Below are 19,910 nucleotides of genomic sequence, written 5' to 3'. Positions count from 1 at the left end.
ATGATAGCAAAATAAGTACTCGACTTACTGCAGAAAAATTCCTAAGTCGCCACATCACTTCACCTTTCGTATGTTTCATTACCAATTGATGCCGACATCATTACTGATCATAATTGAACCATTATTTGTGTTGTATTTTAATAGTTGTCATTGTAGTGCAAGTTTGCAATAACAAATGTTGTACAATTGTCTTACAGATTTTGGACAAAGTCCTGTCCAAACTGCACAGGTTGGAGAAGCAGTTCCGTTCAGAGGTTAGACATCGCTTCACCAATTTTAGATGCATAAGGATGTGTTATGTATGTTGTAAATTACTTTTCTGAACAGTGTTCAGTTAGTTAACTGTTTATATTAATAGGAGGAGTTGATGTTACTTGATTGTTTATATTGATAGAAGGACTTGATGACACTGGAGAGCAGAGAGGTTTTATCAGCTGTCGAATAGAAAGTTGTTGACTCTATACTTGACGATAGAAAAAATGAAAGGTACGGATGAGTTTAGTACTCGCAATTAACCTGTTCCGTAGTATTTGTGAAATAAGTTTGAATTCCACAATTTTCATTTGTCGTGCTATGTTTATTTGATTTTTGTAGCTATCAGTGCTTTAATTTTTCATTCTGTATGATTTTGATGGGTTTATGATGGGTTTATCCATGTCGTATGTAGGATTTTCTTTGAATTTAATGCAGTGGCCTAGGGAAAGATCACTGGCTAAATTTCCTGTCTGAAGTTTTCTCCTGTTGGTCTTATCCTGCACACATGTAGCTATTGGGAAAATTGCAAATCACTGATATTTTCACAAAATATTTACAAATTCTTGGAAAACTTTATAATTTTAATTATGAAACTTAATAAAGTTTACCAATGATTTGCAAAATTTTTTGAAAACTTATAATGAAGTGCAATTTTCCATAGTTATTTTCTTCTAGTCTGCTTACATTTTCCATTTTGATCATTTTGGGATATTGTTGGCTCCAGTTTATAAAAAAATATGTATTTTTTTTAACTTGCTCACCTGTAAATGAGCATTTCAATTTTCACATATTATTTTAGCAAATACTATTGGACATATCATAAGTTGTAATATGTAAAACTTTTTCCTTTTACTTTTGTTTTTTCAAAACTTAAAACTAATCTTAATTGGATTGGAGCCTAGTAGAATCAGGAATATCTGGCATAGTTGTACAACAGAAAAAACTAATCTTATGTTGTAGAGTTAAGCCAGATACGTTTTAGTTGTTCTAGGCTGTAGGTTGCTTCTTACTGGTTCATGTATATGTTTAATGTAGGGACATTGTCGTATCTATGAATCTTTATGAAATGCCTTGCGAATGTGCTACGTGACGTGACATGCGCACGCTTAAACCAGGGGCATGGCTATCCGACACGGTAAGTCCTGGCATCTGACAATGTTATTTCCACTATATTTGCGTGATGGATATTTCCATGTATGGACATTGTTATTTTGTATTACATTTAAACAAATTGCAAACCTTATTTCGCAAGTTGCCTTGTGTGTTACAATGTTCCAGCCAATCAACTTGGTCGCGGTTCAATTACTAATGGACAGCGGCAAGTACACAAAGACGAGAGGCATACTGCGTGGTTCTTTCCAGTATATCTGTCGGTAAGTAAGTGTTTTAGGTCGGTTGTGTATTGTAGAAGACATATTTTCAGAAAACTTTGGCTGACTGAACTTTACACACCAAACATGCAGACTTTCAGAAAACTTTGGCTGACTGAACTTTGGCTGACTAAACTCAACCTCTGAACCATGAAAATATCGTCAAATCATATTTTGGACATGACAGATATACTGGGGTACTTGATGCATGTCAGAAGGTAATATGAATGTCCATCCCATTGAAGCGAGTAGATTTAATATGAACGTCGGTAACATGAATGTCGATCCCATTTACATGAATGTCAATGTAAATATGAAAGTGCGTACATGTTCGCATGCCCTCTAAACAATGTCTTCACTTGTGTTTGTGTGTAGATTTACATGCCTTTCAATTATAGAGGAGTACATTGGTTGTGCCTAAAAATAGATATGGTAGACCGTGTGGCGTACCTATTTGACTCATTGACATCCGCCACACTGGACACCAACAAGCTGAACGCGGCAAAAATGTTGGTATGTCATGCTGAATTTCACAAATCTACTTCCATAATGTCACATCCTGCACATAAACTAACCGTCTCATTGTGCAACAGGTTCAAACAATGCATGACTTACTGCAACTACAGTTTGGAAATGAATATGCTGTACACGTGCGTACCTTTGATGTCCGCATGTTAGTACGAAGGCCATTACAACAGCTAGATGAGTAATCCACAAACCCTGCATCACATTGACTTGACTCCTGAATCACTCATTTAACGAACCTGCTAATATTTTACGAGAAACTGAATGTTACATTTCATTTGTAGCACTTTCGACTGTGGGATGTTTGTGATCAAGTACATGCAGCAGCCTGATATACCCAGCGGTCCACACAAGGTACATTCTACGGCTTAATTTCCAATTGCGAAATAAATCTGTTTATTTCCTACCGCTATAACTGTACCTGATTTGTGTTATACGCTTTCTGTACATAGTTTCATCCTTCTGTGCGTCGGAAGTTGGTGCTTGACTTCGTTATGGATGTGAACAATACAAAGATCGGCGAGTATCCTTCGTGCATGTGATTGATTGCAATTACAACAAATATGGCAGCGATTTTATCATGGCCTGCCAGTACGAGAGTAATTTCGATGCCCAACCACAACTGGATTACTGCATCAGCTTGTCATGATAACTTTTTAGGTCGCAGCTGTGATAATACTAATTTCCCACGCGTATTGATTGTACACATAATTCCAATGTTTGGGACTGGAACAAATGAGGGAAAGTAGTAATGTTTGTTTGCTTTTATCGTGGCCTGTATGTAATGTGATACACATAATTCCAATGTTATGGGTACAGAACAAACAATGCAATGTGATATTTGCCCAAATGAATATAGTAATGTTTGTCCAATGCAATGTGATATTTGTCCAACAAATAATGCAAGTTGAAAGTACTAATGTTTGTTCGCTTTTACCACATGAATTATGTTTGTTCGATTTTTTTGAATGCCATGATTTTGTCCAAAACAAAGCAAAAAAAATCCCACGGAACAAACAAATAGCAGTGACTATAATGCACCAGCAGGGGTCCACTTGTCTTCAGGTCAACCACTGTAGTCTGCCAATGACCGTTTCTGTAATCCACTCAGTTAGTCCATGCAATATCCTTCTAACTGCTGCACCATGTGGGCCCTCACGTGCAGTTAAACTAAACCCCTTTCATATGTGTAACTGATGGACTCTGACGCTGACTTTCACACATGTCATGTTGTGGTTGATCCACGTGTGAACAGGCACAAGCAAGCACAAATTTTAAACAGCAAACGTGCCACAAATTTTAAACTGCAATCAATGTCATGTTGCATACTGCCTGGTTGTTTCCAGTGTATCGGTCGGTAAGTAAGTGTTTTACGACAGTTGTGTATTGTAGATGACATATTTTCAGAAATATTTGGCTGACTGACTTTACACACTAAACATGCAGAGTTTGATACTAAATAAAAACTACTAAACATCTGTACATGACAGATATACTGGTGTGAAGAAGTATGACATCATTTACATAAATGAATCCTTGGAAGGGCAACCAACCACATAGGAGATATATAAACAGAAGATATGTGAAGAAGAATTATCCAACCATGTGGGAAACTTTGAAGGGGAGTTGATTACTTCATAACAATGCATAAACGGAGAAAAATTGCACAAAAAATAAAAAAACCATACAACATACCATTAAAAAACAGAGTAATGACATTCATTTTTTTATTTTATAGGCAAAAGAAAAAACTTTATTGATGAAAAAGCACATACAAGGTGTGAATGATATATCAATAAAGAGGAGCTTGGAGAAAAAAAAGCTCTAACCTCGTAGTTGGTGAAAGACCAATGAAGAGAAACAAAACTAGAAGGAAAACAATAAGAATATAACTCAAAGCCTATCTTCACAAAAACGCATAACAGGACAACCAGATGAAACTCCAAAGCAGCATGAACAAACTTGAGACCATACAGCCAGGCTTCAGACGAAGAGCACAATGTAGCCACAAACACCATGACCAACTTCAGACCATGAACAAGATACCAACAGCCACACAACTGAAACAAGCACACAGAGGTGAAACAGCAGACTAAATATGCTACTTAGCAGCAACCACCAAAAGACATACAGCAGCAGTTTGGATTTAAATTTGCAGTTAACATCACAAATCTGTAGTTTACAGCAGCAGTTTGAACCATTGACAGCAGCTCCAGACCAGTGAACTGCTGTTTGACCTCCAGACAGTAGCCCACCAACACCAGAGCTGCAGCAGAGAAGAGCCATGACATGCACTGCAGCCCTACAACTCAAGTTACACAACCCAAATCTTGTACTTCTGCGCTGAATGGATATAACCAAACCAGGAAATCACCTAAAGACATACTGCTGCATCACACTACCAAGTATGACCCAATTTCAGTCTGAATTCACATAGATCACAGCAGACACTAGCTACGAGCCTACTCCATTAGACCTGATCCAAACCTCACAGCAACAGCCACCATTGAGACTTGAGCCTGATCCTTCAACCTCCAAAACTAAAAAATAACTACAGCAGCAGACCAACAATTAGAAGAAGGCAAGCAGCAGACCTCCAATAACTTTCCTCAATCCAGCAGCAGACTTCCAATACAGCACACCAAAACATCATTCCAACAATTGCAAAAAGGCCAATATGCAGCAGCAGACTTAAGCCTATTCCTTGATCCCATATAGCAGCAGCAGAGTACATATATAGCAGAGCAGAGTTGAAGCACAGCAGAGCAGCAACCAGAAATGAGCATGCTTGACCCCATAAACTAAGGTAGAGCAACAACCCAAAAATAAGGCAAAACATAGCAAAATTGAAGCACAACAGAGCAAAATTAGCCACCAAGAAAATCTGCTAATACCAGGTATACACCCACTTCCCCTTGCTTCCATCAGCATAGCACAGATTGACCAAAATCCTGCGCCTTATTTGTAAAAAACACCAAACACCACCCCCTCAATCAGACTTTGATCCTATCCAGATTATTAACAATGTCCTCCACTGAATATTGTAGGCCTCTATAACTTTGCTTACACCAAAGTGCAACCCTCACTTTCACCATCTCAGCCAATTCAGGGCCATCAACAATCTTCTCATTAAAAAGGCAATCATTCCAAGCTTTCCAAATCATTCCTAACTGTGCAATACAAAAGAATACATATATAAAGTAGCCTAGGATTTAGGGAACAGAATGGCTAGAACACCCCATTCTGTTTGAGCATCTGCCAACATGGCTTGGGCTTGGTCCAACTCAGCTTTAGTTGTCTGAATTGATGTAGAACGATGTGTAATTTGGGAAAGCATCATCCGTGCTTCTTGATTAAGTTGGTCATGTTACTGCTGCAGATGAGCCTTTCTTTGCCGGACAGAGGCAAGTTCTGCCATGAGTTTGGTTTCCTCAAGTTCAAGTGCTAAGTGTTGCTCAATAATGGCTGCAGAGGTTTGCTGGCTGAGTTTCAGTGAAGTAGATATGGTGTGGGCTTCGTTTAGGAAATCTTTTTTGGTTTGAATATCCTTCGAGCAAGTCCGAACCATCTCTGAAAGGGTTGGCCATTCCGTGATGATCTTGGCCAATTGTTTCAGTTGAATGGGGTTGAAAGGATTAGGGGAGAGGTTTAGAACAGCAGTAAGACAGGCCAAGGTTTCATCAAGTTTGTGGAGAATGATTTCTTCAACAAGGGTGTTAATGAGGTTCATGAAGGTGGTTAAGGTTTGTTGAGTTTCAACATGAAAGAGATGTAGCCTTTGAGGCAATGGGGATATTTCGTCTAGATGTTGTTGAAGAATAGAAAGTTCGGCCCAAATATCCTGGCATGGACCGATGGCCTATGAACATAAATAGTTTGGTGAGAATATATGCTTGCAAGTAATAAAGAGTAAATAGGATGAGGCTGGAAATGATAGTACCTGTCCTGATAACGTGCGTGCAGATGGTTGGCCTTGTTCGGTTGCGGTTGTGGCAGCAGAAGGGGTTGTTTCTAGTACTGATGAAATGACAGCATCAGCGCCTTCAGGCACTTTTTCTAGTTCTGCTAACAAGGAAAAGTGATGAGGACCTTCAAGTTCTGTCTCATACATTGGATGTGGAGATGAGTCGTGTATTATGTCCATCCCTGTAATTGGAGAACAATACCAGTTACTTAAACAGAAGTTTTTTTTTTTTTCAAACAAACAATCACAGTCACATTTGTATTTCTATTTACCTTGGTTGTTGTGAACTTCTGGTTCAGGGGATTTTGTATTGTCATCTGTTGGAGAGGATTGGCTGTTGATTGAAATGTCAAATTCAATCATCTCTGATTCTTTATTTAAAGTTTGGGAATTGGAGGGGTTGGATGGTGATGGTTGAGGGCTAAAGATAGAAGGGACAATGTGTTGAAGAGAAGCGGAAGGATATTGTGATGCAGATTGTGTAGATTGCTGTGGCGAAGACTGTGAAACAAGTTGTAAGAAAGTTTGTTGCGATGCTTCAGGTGGTGGTGGAGTTGGTTGTATAGTGGTTTCTCTAGGTACATTGCTGATGGGACTGGGAATTGGATGAATGTGTTGAGGAGCAGTGAAAGGAACCTCATCATCAGTAGCAGTAAGGAGTAATCTCCTTCTTTTTATCTGCACAAAAGTAAGTGATCAGTCGGGCGTGAATGGAAATTGAGATGATGTAAATATGTAAAGTGAAGGCATACTTGGTGGAGCTGCCTTGAAGGATTTGATGTTGTTTGGCCAACCATTTGGCTGAGAGGGATATCCCAATCACTTAGGTCTGTACTTAGAGCAGGAGCAGTGGAAGGCTCTTTTCTCTTCTTCGCCGTGACCTCTGTCTCGGCAGGGGTACGGGTGGTAGTTCCTCTCTGTGCTTGTGTCTGCGCGGCTGCGAAAGAGTCTGCCATTAATTTCGGAACTGAGGGGGTGTTTGTCTGAGTAGTTGCATCCATTGGAGCCTTGCCTTTATGTTGGTCCCTAACCAATTGTTCAGCAACAGGCCCAATTTTGGCTGTCAAAGGTTAAACAAGTTAGTGTTGTAGAGAAAAAAAATAAAATTTGCATGACACAGTCAGAGATATGAAGTATATGAAGGAAGAATACCTGCAGCCTTAAGCTTGGAAGGCGAGGATATGAGGCTCTGATTATGAATACAAGTGTCGTGAAGGCAGGTTTCAAGTGGCTTGCAGAAAATAATGGCAGACATAAGTCCCCACCAATGGTCAAAAGCAGTCGAGCAGTCTGCAGCAGGTTTGAAGAAGAAGGGGCCAAAATCTTGGAAAAGTTTGGTGTTCTCTGTCAAAATGGATTCAGCTTGCGTAGGATCTTTGAAGAAGATTTTGGAGCCAATCTCCTCATGGATGGTTGGGTGGAAATAAGGATAACGGATACCTTGGGAAAGACCTAATTGCCTGGACCATTGATTGGGACAGTATGTCTCAAAACTGCAGTTGGACATCTTGGCAGAGGATATGGAACAGCCAACCAACACATGTCTAGAGGTGAGAATGTGTCTCCAAGTCTCATTTTGTTCTTGGACTTGCTCATTGTGTAAATCAGAATGGTCTACGAAGAGGAAGTGAAGTTTGCTGGAGGAGAATTCAAAGTTTTGAAATGGCATGTACAGGTTAGAAGGTCTCTTTGAAGGAAGGTTGTAAAACATGGTAAGCTGATTTCTGAAAGTGAGGATGGGTTGGCTGTTATAAGTGAGCAGTTGCTCAACATAGGAGTAGAAAACATGTTTCGAGGTGTTAGTTGGTGGGGGTCGTGCCTCCGGGAAATAGGCATACAACCAGGCCTGGAAAAGCCAGAAGGGGCCACCACAGTTGCTAGAAATCTTCTTGTGGACAAAGGAAAATAGGGCCTTGTAAAGGGTGGCAAGAAGATAAGAGGCTAAAGCCATAAGTTGGCCATCTTGCATACACAAGGCAAGGGGGAGGTACTCTTTCGTGATCTTGTACCCAGGGACACAAAAAAGAAACTCACAAAGCCAAAGTAAGTAAAAAGCAGTTCTTTCTTTGTCATGGACAGGGGAACCAGGCTTGCCTTTGTATTTTTGGGCGAAATCTGTATAGCACCTGTCAGTGTTTAAAGTAAAGCTCACTTTTGGAGGCTTAAGGAGAGCATGAATTGGATTGCCCAAGATTGGGAGACCAGTCAAGTGAGCTACATCTAAGATGGTAGGGGAAATCATACCAAAATTGAGGAGTAGGGAGTTACAAGATTGCGACCAAAAGCATGCAGCAGCAGCAATCAGCCCTTTGTCCATGTCATAATTTTTAGTCGACAGTCTAATTGCTTCACTAATGCCCTAGTGCTTCCATACTTCACCGTCGTGACCTTCAATTCTCCTGGCCCAGCTTCGCCAAACAGAGTCTGGTGACCTCCACGATCTGAGTGGGTTTTTGCTGACATTCTAGTTAGTCCACTTAAGTCCAGGTTGGTTGAGAAGAAGGTTCTCACCATTACCAAGGGGATAGTATGGAGCTAGCTCGTCTGGGAAGTAAGATGCAAAGGTAGGGCCTAGAGTAGCCTTAGCAACAGAGCTTGTGTTGGTCAATAGGGTTGCACCAAATTTTAGAGGACCAATACGTGCTCTGATAGGGTCTGGGAAGCGGAGTAGGTCTTCATTGTTCTCCTCAGATGATGATGGTTAAGATTTTTTCGGCGCCATGGCTTAGGGTTTTGTGGTGTTTGGGTTTTGAACGTCAATGCTTGAGAAGAAGGAGTACAGTCTGGGGAGTTCGAATCACAGGGAAATGAAGTGGTTTGAAGTTGAAAGGGTGGGTCTTTTATAGCTTATGATGGGGCCCGTACTAATAAATTTGCTATTGGGCCCAAACAATAGCCCCCTTGCTGAAGTTAAATATCATATGACTTGGACCCCCACAAGGGGGCACCCCTATGACCCCTCTCTCTCTGATTGGCCAGTTTTTTAAAATTTTTTTTTTCTTTCTCCTCCAATCACTAGCCCCCACGTGTGTGTGTATGTGGGGAGGGGGGGTGCAGGTGGTGATTGGAGGGGGTCCCAATCGCTTTCGCAAGGTTAATTCATATGATATTTAACTTGAACAAGGGGGCCATTCTTTTTACCAAGTTTTGCCAGTCTCTATCGATAGATGGTCCACTTAATCGAGGACACATGGCCAAGTCTGAAGGAATGTCCACCACTTCAAAGTGGGCTCTCTGCATGTGGGTCACCTAGAAGTGATGGGGGAAGTCTTTAGCACCAGTCATGGAGTTAGTGGGCACACTTTCAGGAGGAAGCATAAGACAAAGCAAGAGCCTTGCTCTGTCGACAGAAGTTTAAAACAGCTTCTGGCCATGAAATAAACACAAGAAAAGGGAGATCGACAGATAGAAGTGGAGGTTTAGTATACTTGGAAAGCTTAGAAGGGAGATCGTTGGTTTCGATATTCGTATACTGTTTTTGTGGCCCATCATTGCATGATCCCACACGTCTACACCATAACTGCCACTGTAACTACCCCTGACTTCGAATCTTCAAGTCCCCTCTGCCAAATATTGACTCTTCCCCGCCGACCTTCCTTTTCACCATTGTGGGGGCATGTCCCTCATCATTATAAGTTAGTGGGCACACTTTCAGGAGGAAGCATGAGACAAAGCAGGAGCCTTGCTCTATCGACAGAAGTTTAAAACAGTTGGTGGCCATGAAATAAACACAAGAAAAGGGAGATCGACAGATAGAAGTGGAGGTTTAGTATACTTGGAAAGCCTAGAAGGGAGATCGTTCGTTTCGATATCCGTATACTATTTTTGTGGCCCATCATTGCATGATCCCACACATCTACACCATAATTGCCACTGTAACTGTCCCCTGACTTCGAATTTTCAAGTCCACTCTACCAAATATTGACTCTTTCCTGTCAACCTTCCTTTTCACCGTTGTGGGGGCATGTCCCTCATCATTATGAGACAAAAATCGACAGAATATTGTCCACTAAACATAACCACAATCCTTGCAAACTGGGCCACTGAACCACAACACTTGGCCACTCACTGTTACTGCCCTGACTTTGAATCATCAGACTCTGCCAAATATTAATTTCCCCTGTAATTTAATCAAAATATATTCAATGTCGGTAAACTTGAAATTATGTTTGAAATAACCTTTTTCTGTATTGTAATGACTTAAACACAATTGTTGTCCTACATTTTACGTAACGAAAATACACAACTTACATCAAAAACAAAATATACATCTCGGGTTTGTAATCAAAAAAACCGAAACTACTTTTTTTTAAAAAAAATTTCACTCATATTTTCAGCTATATTATTATTAGATATTAGATTAAAAATTCCTCTTTGCACCTATTTTTCCCACATCTTCCCAACAGCTGCTCCATTCAACTAACATTGAATCTTGCATGCCACCTGACTTACACGCTGGAGCAGTTACTGACAGTGCTCATGGATTTAGTGGCCAGCCTCCAAGAGGAAACATGAACGAATTGGGAGTCTGTATCTGTGGAGGAAAGGCTAAAAGGACTTGGGCACAGGTGGCAACTTCAATTATATGCACTTCGACAGGTACAGGTGAATGTTTTATGTGGTTTGAAGACACGAAAATGTATGCAGTTACAGAAGTTGCACAGAAGCAGTTGCAGAATCGGCAGATCATGGGGTCGTGGGAAATAATAGCTATAAAGGGCAGAATGTTTGCAGAGAGAGAGGACATGAATAACAACACAACTTACTTTCTACATTGCAACTTCTGAGTAGTTTTTTCCCTTCTACTTTCTACTTTGTTACAAACAACACAACAACACAACAACACAACAACTTACTTTGTGCGTTCTACTTTGTTACTTTCTACTTTGTTACCATCAGTTCATCGAAAGAAGTCTTCATCCTTTTCAGGCATTCAAACCAATACCACAATTGCTTGATTTTCTTCTTCAACTTGTCAACTTTAAATTACTGCTTCGTTGCTGTCGATATAGACCCATCATAATTTTACTAACAATAAACCCATGCTTTCATAGTTAACATGAAATAATTTCACAACTCCTATTCGTAACTCGTAATTCATATAGCAATCGGCATGGAGATAAAGTAACAAGTTCGTTGGGTTACTTTCTCCAAGTAACACCCAAAATTAACTGCCACTTGGATTATATACAAAATGCATGTGCTGGTATGTAATTTTGCAAACCCACATGGACAAAATTTGTATTTTACTCGAAATATAATACTAATTTACCGAAACAAGTCATACCAAATCAATACGAAGCCAAACACATCGTTAGTTGATAAACCACACCGCAAAAAACCCTTCAGTTCGATCCAGCCAAATATGGAACACAAACAAGCAACCCGCAATAGGAATCTTGGAATACGGACATAAGCCAATTTCCCACCCAAAACAATACAGATAACCCATATATATCTCACCTTCAATTAGTTTTCAAAATGACAAGTCACTGCAAACACAAATGACAACATCACTCTAAACAATATGGGAAATTTACAACTCGTCGCCTGGTACATAGGTAACGTTGTGCCATTTCCTGGCATTGTACGTAACCAATGATTTACACGTTACGTACAGCAATCCGTGCAAAATGAAAACTACATACATTATTTCCATGTGTTTTCAATAGCTAGTACTGTCTACCTAATAAATTAAGGGAATAAGTAAATCATACAAATTATACAATTACCTGATTCACCTCATCAATTGTGGTCGAATCATTTTTGCACACTGCTGCTTCAACACTACCGTATTGGCCCGCAGGTTGCTTGGAATCAGGAGAAGCATCGAAAAATAGTCACCGCTGCTTAATGTGCGGTGTACTTGGATCTACCAACCCAGTTTTGCAGCGAACGGGCAATGACTCCGCATTGTACTCACGGTCAGTTATGTGGGGTGTATTTGCATCTGAGTTAGTACCCACTGTTCGGCTAAACCGAACCTTAGGACATGTTCACTTTGTGTGCCCAATGCATTTGTAATTCCCACATTTTCTTGGTCTTCGACAGTTGGACGAGGCCCGTCCCGGGTTCCCTTTTGTCTTCACAACATCAGGATCTTCTACTCCAAATTGTCGAGGGAATGAATGTTTCCCTTTGTCTCCATTCTCATCGTTCAGATTCCTCTCATATAACTCATTCATCCGGTTCGTTATCGGAAGACATGCATCCCTAGCCTCTTTGAAACCTTCCGTTGATTGCGAGGCATATAAACACATTTCGTTGTAGGAAGAACTCAATATCCCATACCGGGCCATCTGTGTTGTAGTGCTATCAATTGAGGGTTGAGGCCATTGCTGGCCATCCTTGCTTGCAGCCCTTGTCCATCTATGCAGCACACAAGTTGGGGGAATTTGCGTTAAATTTTTGGCTTTCATAACACATATCATGTGATAGCAAGGTAGCCCCAACGACTCAAACTTCATGCAAGAACATCTCATTGCAGCATCCACTGGACTGTGTGTTACTATCCATGATCTGCCCTTCAGTTTGTACTTATAAATATAGTAGCATTTTTGACTATCCGGCAAAGGGAACACGTCCTTGACATTCAACTTCCTCTCTTATAAGATTTCATCACAGAACATTCTAAATATATTTCGGGTGAATAGCTCAGCTCCATGTCTCTCTATATCTCGCAATGGAGTAATCAATATCGAAAAAGCGTTATTTGTTTCAGCATCATCTCCAGCCTCGTTATACCTTATCCTTGCAAGAGCCCGATCATAGTGCCTAACAAATTCATATAGCTTCAATTTGTATTGGAGGAAGGGATTGAAATAAGCATTCATACACTCCAAGTGCTGAGTGCTCTTCATCCCAGTAAAGAAATGTCCACGCATATATGCCTCAGCCCACATATGACGCTTCTCATATGTCTCCAACACCCAACTGTTGGTTTGAAGTCCAATTTTTTCGACCATTGTCGTCCAGCCATGCTCAAACTTTGTCTCATCTGTTTCCATGTCCATGCACTGCTTGAAAGCATGTGTAAAGCCACTTATGTGAACATTTGAAACAATATTTTTTCCAAGATGCCAATTACATAATCGATGTCTTGCGTCTAGAAATACTCTTCTGATTGCCTCTCGCATCGCCTTATCCCCATCTGTCAGTACAGACACAGGTGCTTTATTGCCCACCGCCTCCATAAATGTTTCCAAAACCCATGTGTATGTCTCAATTGTCTCATTAGCTAGCAAAACACATGCAAATATCGTGGTCCTAAAGTGGCTAGTCACACCAGCCAACATGACAAAAGGCTTCTTGTATGCATTGGTTCTGTAAGTTGAGTCAAATATCAACACATCACCAAACTTTGCGTAGTCGGCCCGCGATTTCGAATCTGCCCAGAACAGATTTTGTAACTTGTTATCGTTACACACATCATACTTGTAAAAAAAACGTGCATCAACATCAAGTTTTGCACATAAGTAAACCAACACACCCTGCGCATCACCATCCTCAACTTCTGCTCTACGTTCGGCTTGAATATGGTTGTGCAGATCCGTACGGACGAAACCAACATTCTCATAAGACCTGGATTGATTTACCATATAGTCCATGATTTAGCTAGTCTTCACACCGACGTTGCGCATAGCCATTGCTTGAGCTTTGTCAGCGCTGTTTAAACTGCGATGTGACCTCAGATACATCACACAGTGTTGTTCCACCAATTCATGGTTGTGGTCTGCGACGAAGTGAGTCACAACATACTTTCCCCCTTCACCAGCATCTGCATCGTACAGTATGCGAAATTGGGCTTTGTAACCTACTCTTGTTAGTGCCTTGGGAGCTCTACTTTTCTCAGCTACACGGTCCAAGTATATTGGTAATCTCTGACCTTCCCTTGAACACAACCACAACCTACTAACGACCTTTCCCTCTTTATTTGTGTTAAATCTGGATTTTCGTATACTAAATCCCTTGGCTTTAGCATACGCATTGTAGAAAGCTTCTCTATCTTCGACTGAATCAAATTTCTGTTCCAGAATAGCACGTTCAACATCACCAACCATGTCATTGCCATGAGCATCGTCAACCATTTCTTTTTTCACATCGGCTCCGCCATCTTCAACATTCATGTTGGTTGCTTCTTCATTGCTCAGACCAGTTTTGCAACCATGATAAGGTTCCACCCGACTTTCATTCATCAAACGAATGTCATCTGCTTCATTTGGAATGTTATAATCATCACCTTCCTTTTTAACTTCTGCTTGGGCCATATTGCACATGACATTAGTACAAACAATTACTTGATAACCGAAAAATGTTAACACAAACACAAACATGACATTTTCACACGGTTTAGTTGTTTGTGCAAACACAAACACTCGCTTGAGAAAGAGACAGGTTAGTTGCCAATGGAGGGGTTTCCATTTGAGTGAAGCGTAGAGCGGTTGAAGTTAGGATGGGGGTTTAGTTGACGGAAAATAGCTAAAGTGAAGAGGCCAGAGAGACAGAGAGGGAGATAGAGAGAGGGAGACAACTCCATACCTTATATATAGTTGGAGAGAAGGGCTTTACTTCAGCAATGGAACCAACACAGGCTTGTAGTTACGTTGTTGTTGGAAATCGCCCATTATACTGTTCCCTACAGGGCTTCGTCAATGGAACGAACCCGGCAGGGGCTTCTCGCTGTTAATGGAAATCAATAGTTACACTGACCCAACCTTACACAGAGAGGAGAACAGAGAGAGATATGGACGAAATACAGAGAGTGAGTGGGATGCAATCATGCAAATACAAGCATTAACCGGTTGCCCCGGTTTCAACTTTTTCACAATTAAACAATTCAATGGTCTTGATCAATTATTGTAATCTAACGGCTAACAATTGGGTTGCATATGGTGTCCAACCTTAAGGGGGTTGCACACTTAAACAGAACCCTTATAAAAAATATAGAGAATGACTTCATAATTTGTTGCAATTTTTTAGCTTTTTACTTAAAAATCACTCTTTCCAAAATTAAATGTTCAAACATCAATTTTTAGATATCAACCAACAATATTTATGTTGGAACAATTTAGGGCTTGTTTGGGATGTTCTAAATAAGTGCGCTTTTTGAATTTTTATAAAATATGGGTTGGGTTTGAAGTGATGTGTTAGAGAGGTGATGTGACTTAAATAAGATAGTGACTTTTTGACTTTTTAACTTTTTTTAAACATGTCAAACCAGTCCTTAGTTTCGTTTGTCAAATGGTGGTTTTGGAAATGATATTCAAATAATACAAATAATGTGTATTGAGAGCTTTTGTAGTGTGTAAATAAAATTACTCAATATTATTTGACTTAATGGTTGTGTAGTATCTTCTACGATGTGAGGTCTCCAATTTAACTCTTATAAAGATGAGTTTAATATCTTTTATAGTGGTATACTTGTTTCGTTAAAATGCATTTGACATCAATATCAAACTAGTCAAATTTTAAACTAAACTTGATTGATTTATTATTTGATTACATGTACTATGAAAAAAAATCATCATTTCAGTTCGATTTGATTAAAGCAAATTAAACAAGTTACAATTTAAGCATATTTATGAAATTTGTTAAATTTTTAAGTCAAATGAACATAATCTATTACTCAATTGACTTAATAATTATTTTTAGGATAAGTTATACTCATTTTTTTTTTTAATTTGGAGAAAATACAGTTTGTCTCATTTTTTATTTTATTTTTATTAATTACACTAACCTCCTTTTTTAGTATGATTAAAACGATCAAAACTAATACCAATGGTGGGTAGAGACTCAAATAAATAAAGATGATTTTAGTAAAAAAAAAATATGATAATAACATTTTTTCATTTATATAACTAATAAATTATTGATAAAAAATGACTTAAATATTATTTAAATTAAAATTTTGAGAGAGGTTAATAAAATTATATCCCAAGGGAGGCCAACTATATATATATTTTTTAAAACTCACGAGGGCAAGGGTAATTTATTCTTATTTTTATGTCAAATACATGCTCAAAATGAAGTAATGAGAGAGGTGATAGAAAGATTGAGATTATTTAGAATGATTTTCTTATATTTAAAACACCCTAGTCCTTAATCCGAGTTTGAGATAGGTTAGGATAAAACTTGAACGTAGGTAGTGGCCCATCGGCCGAAAAGGATTTTTTTCTTTTAAATTTTATTTTATTTTATTTTTTGAGAATAGGTATTATTAGTGGAAAGAAAGCAAAAAATCAAAATTTATAAAGAGGTGAAGGATGGGATGGTGGTATCTTTCTTAATAACGTAATGGCGTAAAGCAAAAAAATAACTCTAAATGTGTCGACGATGACATTGGAGAGGCCTAGTGCTGTATAGAGCTAGCAACAAGAATGAGAGTTGACTTAAAAGATGCTCCATCTGTGTATTAACAGGATAAGGGGGAAGCTCCATGTGTGTAATAACAGGATAAGGGCGGTTGTACCGTAAAGTACAATAGTTACTGCTGCCCTTTCAATGGAGATCTTCTTGAATGTTTTTCGATAATCTGAACCGTTCATGTCGTAAGGTTCGTCAATAATATTATTCATGAAAAAAGTCAAATTAATCGGTTATTCATAACCCCATGATTAGATCCCAATTGTTTTTAAAAATTTAGGAAAGCTATGTTAACCGTTAATTTTTATAGAAACAAATGTGCTTTGGTTATAGGGTTACAAATATCCAATCAACTTGATTTTTGGTATGGATGATCTACTCAATGAACCTTACAATCTGAACGGTTCAGATCATCAAAAAACACTCGAAAAAACATCCCCCAACGAGCACAACAGTAACTATCACAACAACACCCCCTCTTCGGTATTAACAAGCAAAACTACAAAAATTTTGATTTTTTGTGACGGAAAAATGCCTTCGCAAATACTCAAAATGCCGTCTCCAAAGCTTTTTCGCGACGGTAGATGACTTAGCGACGGAAAGTGGGGGGTCGCAATAAAGGGCGTTGCTAAAAAGTTTTAGCGACGGCACAATGCCGTCGCTTTTTTTTATGACGGTAAAGTTGCCTTTTTGCGACGGAATTCTGCCGTCACCAATAATATGTAAAAAATCTAAGATTTTTTGAGACGGCACTGTGTTGCCGTCGCTAAAAGTGTTATTTGCTATGACAAAAAATGCCGTCGCAAAAGTATTTTTATTGCGACAGGGTACCTGCCGTCGCTAAAAAATTATTTGAGACAGCACGACATGTCGTCGCTAAAAGATTATTTGCGACGACAAAGAATATCGTCGCAAAAGATTTTTTTCATAACTTTGCCAATATCATTTGCGATGGCAATGTGGTGCCATCTAAAAAAAAAAAACTGCAATAAAATTATTAAAAATACGAAAATTACCTGTATTAAATGAAAAATAACTGAAAAAGAAATCAATAATTTCAAAATAATATAAAAACTTCAGTATAAAAATAACAATTCATCCATAATAAAAATATTCTTGCATTCATTACAACACATTAGCAAAATTATCCCACTACATAATATTGCATAATACATATACAATGTTTTTCACAATTCAAAATAACGTAAATGAAAAACAAAAGTTTCCCTCATGATTCTTCCGTGGGTAACAAAAACAAAAGTTAATCGCAATCTTCACACGCCTGCATTCCACAAGAAGCAAACTGTTACTCGGAAAATATCTGAAAACAAAAAATAAAAATAAATAATGACAATATAATTATGTGTTAATATTTTAATTACAAAAAAACATAAAAAAATTAACTACTATATAATTACAAATATAATTAAGTAAATAATTTTGGCTAGACGGAAATTCGGCTTAAACTCCCAAATCGGGAACCCGATTGGAGTCCCGTCTTCTCCTACAAGTCTCTTATGCCTAGGTGGTTGTGTGTGCCAAGTTCCGTGCTAAACCGACGTTGTTTGGTGATTTTGGGATGTCAACAGCTCGAATTCAAGTTTCTTAAGGAACTAGTTTGCCTATAATGAAATCTGACTCTAACACTCAAACCGGAAACCCGATTGGAGTCCCGTCTTCTCCCATAAGTCTCTCGTGCCTAGGCGGTCGTGTGTGTCAAGTTTCGTGCTAATCCGACGCCATTTGGAGATTTTGGGGTGTCAACACCTCGAATTCAAATTTCTTAAAGAACTAGTTTGCCTGAGATTTTGGGGCGTCAACACCTCGAATTCAAGTTTCTTAAGGAACTAGTTGGCCTAGAGTGAAATCCAGCTTTAACTCCCAAATCGGGAAACCGATTGGAGTCCTGTCTTCTTCCACAAGTCTCTCATGCCTAGACGGTCGTGTGTGCCAAATTTCATGCTAATTCAACGCCATTTGGAGATTTTGAGGCATCAACACCTCCAATTCAAATTTCTTAATGAACTAATTTGCCTAGAGTGAAATCCGGCTCTAACTCCCAAACCCGGAACCCGATTGGAGTCCCGTCTTCTCGCACAAGTCTCTCGTGCCTAGGCGGTCGTGTATGCCAAGTTTCATGCTAAATCGACGCCGTTTGGTGATTTTGGGGCGTCAACACTTCGAATTCAAGTTTCTTAAGGAACTAATTTATCTAGAGTGAAATCCGGCTCTAACTCCCAAACTGGGAACCCGATTGGAGTCCCGTCTTCTCCCACAAGTCTCTCGTGCCTAGGCGGTTGTGTGTGCCAAGTTTCGTGCTAATCCAACACCGTTTGGAAATTTTGGGGCGTCAACACCTCCAATTCAAATTTCTTAATAAACTAGTTTGCCTAAACCGAAATCCGGCTCTAACTCCCAAATCAAGAACCTGATTGGAGTCCCGTCTTCTCCCACAAGTCTCTTGTGCCTAGGCGGTTGTGTGTGCCAAGTTTTGTGCTAAACCGACGTCATTTGGTGATTCTAGGGCGTCAACGCCTCGAATTCAAGTTTCTTAAGGAACTAGTTTGCCAAGAGTAAAATCTGGCTCCAACTCCCAAACCGGGAACTCGATTGGAGTCCCGTCTTCTCCCATAAGTCTCTTGTGTCTAGGCAGTCGTGTGTGCCAAGTTTTGTGTTGAACCAATGCCGTTTGGTGATTTTGGGGCGTCAACACCTCGAATTCAAATTTCTTAAGGAACTAGTTTACCTAGATTGAAATCCGACTCTAACTCCCAAACCGGGAAGCCAATTCGAGCCCCGTCTCCTCCCACAAGTCTCTTGTGCCTAGGCGGTCGTGTGTACCAAGTTTCGTGCTAATCTGACCCCGTTTGGTGATTTTGGGGCGTCAACATCTCGAATTCAAGTTTCTTAAGGAACTAGTTTGCCTAGAGTGAAATTCGGTTCTAACTCCCAAACCGGGAACCCGATTGGAGTCCCGTCTTCTCCCACAAGTCTCTCGTGCCTAGGCGGTCATGTGTGCCAAGTTTCGTGCTAAACCGACGCCATTTGGTGATTTTGGGGCGTCAACACCTCAAATTCAAGTTTATTAAGGAACTAGTTTGCCTAGAGTGAAATCCGGCTCTAACTCCCAAACTGGGAAGCCGATTCGAGTCCTGTCTTCTCCCATAAGTCTCTCGTGCCTAGGCGGTCGTGTGTGCCAAGTTTCGTGCTAAACCGACGCCGTTTGGTGATTTTGGGACGTCAACACCTCGAATTCATGTTTCTTAAGGAACTAGTTTGCCTAGAGTGAAATCCAGCTCTAACTCCCAAACCGGGAAGCCGATTCGAGTCTCGTCTTCTCTCACAAGTCTCTCGTGCCTAGGCGGTCATGTGTGCCAAGTTTCGTGCTAAACCGACGCCGTTTGGTGATTTTGGAGCGTCAACACCTCAAATTC

General features: G+C 39.7%; 1 protein-coding gene across 1 annotated transcript; it reads right to left on the bottom strand.

Annotated features, from left to right (window-relative positions):
- Positions 1-13,724: 13,724 nt before the first annotated feature.
- On the bottom strand, positions 13,725-14,201 carry LOC145814068 (protein FAR1-RELATED SEQUENCE 5-like). Its single transcript, XM_082910593.1, has one exon. It carries the CDS (start codon positions 14,199-14,201, stop codon positions 13,725-13,727), a length of 477 nt encoding a protein of 158 aa, XP_082766719.1.
- Between the last annotated feature and the right edge of the window lie 5,709 nt (positions 14,202-19,910).

Source organism: Camellia sinensis, unplaced genomic scaffold (assembly GCF_055761805.1).
Source record: "Camellia sinensis isolate YWXY unplaced genomic scaffold, ASM5576180v1 Unanchor1, whole genome shotgun sequence".
Taxonomy (NCBI): domain Eukaryota; kingdom Viridiplantae; phylum Streptophyta; class Magnoliopsida; order Ericales; family Theaceae; genus Camellia; species Camellia sinensis.
Note: the sequence above shows the minus strand (reverse complement) of the source record. Positions and strands in the feature narration are given on the sequence as shown.